The sequence below is a fragment of the Trichechus manatus genome, unplaced genomic scaffold, assembly GCF_000243295.1.
Source record: "Trichechus manatus latirostris isolate Lorelei unplaced genomic scaffold, TriManLat1.0 scaffold00141, whole genome shotgun sequence".
Lineage (NCBI taxonomy): Eukaryota > Metazoa > Chordata > Mammalia > Sirenia > Trichechidae > Trichechus > Trichechus manatus.
The window spans coordinates 4,331,362-4,332,669 of NW_004444077.1; the positions used below are offsets into that span (position 1 = coordinate 4,331,362).

Below are 1,308 nucleotides of genomic sequence, written 5' to 3' on the forward strand. Positions count from 1 at the left end.
TTAAAAACAGAGGTGATTACAAAGGAGAAGGTAGCAACAATAATGCTTTCTATTTTCTTTACCCTGTTCACGTCCATTGCCCGGGCCTATCTATGGAAAATAGTGCCTAGGGCGATAAATGTTAACCTCAAGCGGCGCCCAGGGCACCCACACAGCTACCTGCGCATCGTGCCCCCCCCCACCATAGGCCTCTGTGTCCATGCAGTTATTAGTACTCATGGCAAAGCATTCATCTTTGGCGCATATATTTCAAGTGTGTAGATAGCACATTCTATGTCCTTTATTGAGTTAAAAACAAAGAGACATTACAAAGGTGAAGTAGAAACAATAAAGCTATTATCTTTTTTTCTAAAAGAAATTTAGAATGTTTACATAGCCCAAAATACTTAAATAATATTTTTCATCTTTAAGAATCCTTGAGTTTTCAAATCTAGTACAACTGAGCTGTACTTGATTCATTTAATTCGGACTATTGCACGTCCCTTTCCCTCCTTCGTGCTGTTACAGAGGAAGTGGGTCTTTAGTACACATGATTCAGGGAAAAAAACGGCATATTTAATTCCAAAATACTCCTTAGACTGGGAAAAAAACCTGTTTTGGAGTTGTCATGTTTATTTTACAGTAACTCTACAGCAGAACAATTCAGTGTGTTAATGCAGAAATACAAACAGCTTCATCGAACAAAATACTGTTTTCTAGCTGCCTTACAGAAATGATTTACTCAAGAAAACAACCAAATTTCTCAGTTTCATTAATCGGCCTTGTAAATATTTTGCCAGAGCATTTTTTTCTTGGGGTGGGGGAAGCAAATAAAAAAAGTTTAAAAGCTATATGTGTCTATTTTGCTTAAGCTTGGTGTATTTATTAAGAGTAAATTCTGTATGTCTTTGCAGCTCATCAATATGCGTATTCAGAAGCTTTTCAAGTTCTTTTGCTCGCTTCTCTTCCTCCAGAAGGAAATGCTGTGCAGCCAAAGACGCTGGAATGGACATATCTGGGGGAGACTAAAGAAAGAAAGAAAATTTACATAAGGGATACAGAGCCTTTTTTTAATCTTCATATTTCTAGGCATGCTTCTTCCCTGACGTACTGTCAAATGCTGCAACTCCTAAAGAAAGAACACATCTTGAACTGACCGCCCCCCCCACCAGCGTAATGCAGTCAACGCTAATGAAATCCCCAAGCAACTAAAACACCCTGGCACCGTTACACTGAAAGCTCGAGAAATGAGTATTACAGTGTCCAACTGCAAATGCAAGGAAAATGTAATTACCATGGAACCTGTCTAAAACATACTCCACTAATTTG

The 1,308-nt window shown here is 38.5% G+C and overlaps 1 protein-coding gene across 1 annotated transcript in view; it reads right to left on the reverse strand.

The window, feature by feature from the left end:
- Nucleotides 1-6: 6 nt before the first annotated feature.
- The window catches only part of DEUP1 (deuterosome assembly protein 1), an 81,219-nt gene continuing 79,917 nt past the window's right edge, over nt 7-1,308 (reverse strand). Inside the window, exon 13 of the mRNA XM_012558162.2 lies at nt 7-1,004. Within this exon, the coding sequence (XP_012413616.2) occupies nt 828-1,004 (177 nt within the window). The 3' untranslated portion in view covers nt 7-827. The remainder of the gene's footprint in view (nt 1,005-1,308) is intronic.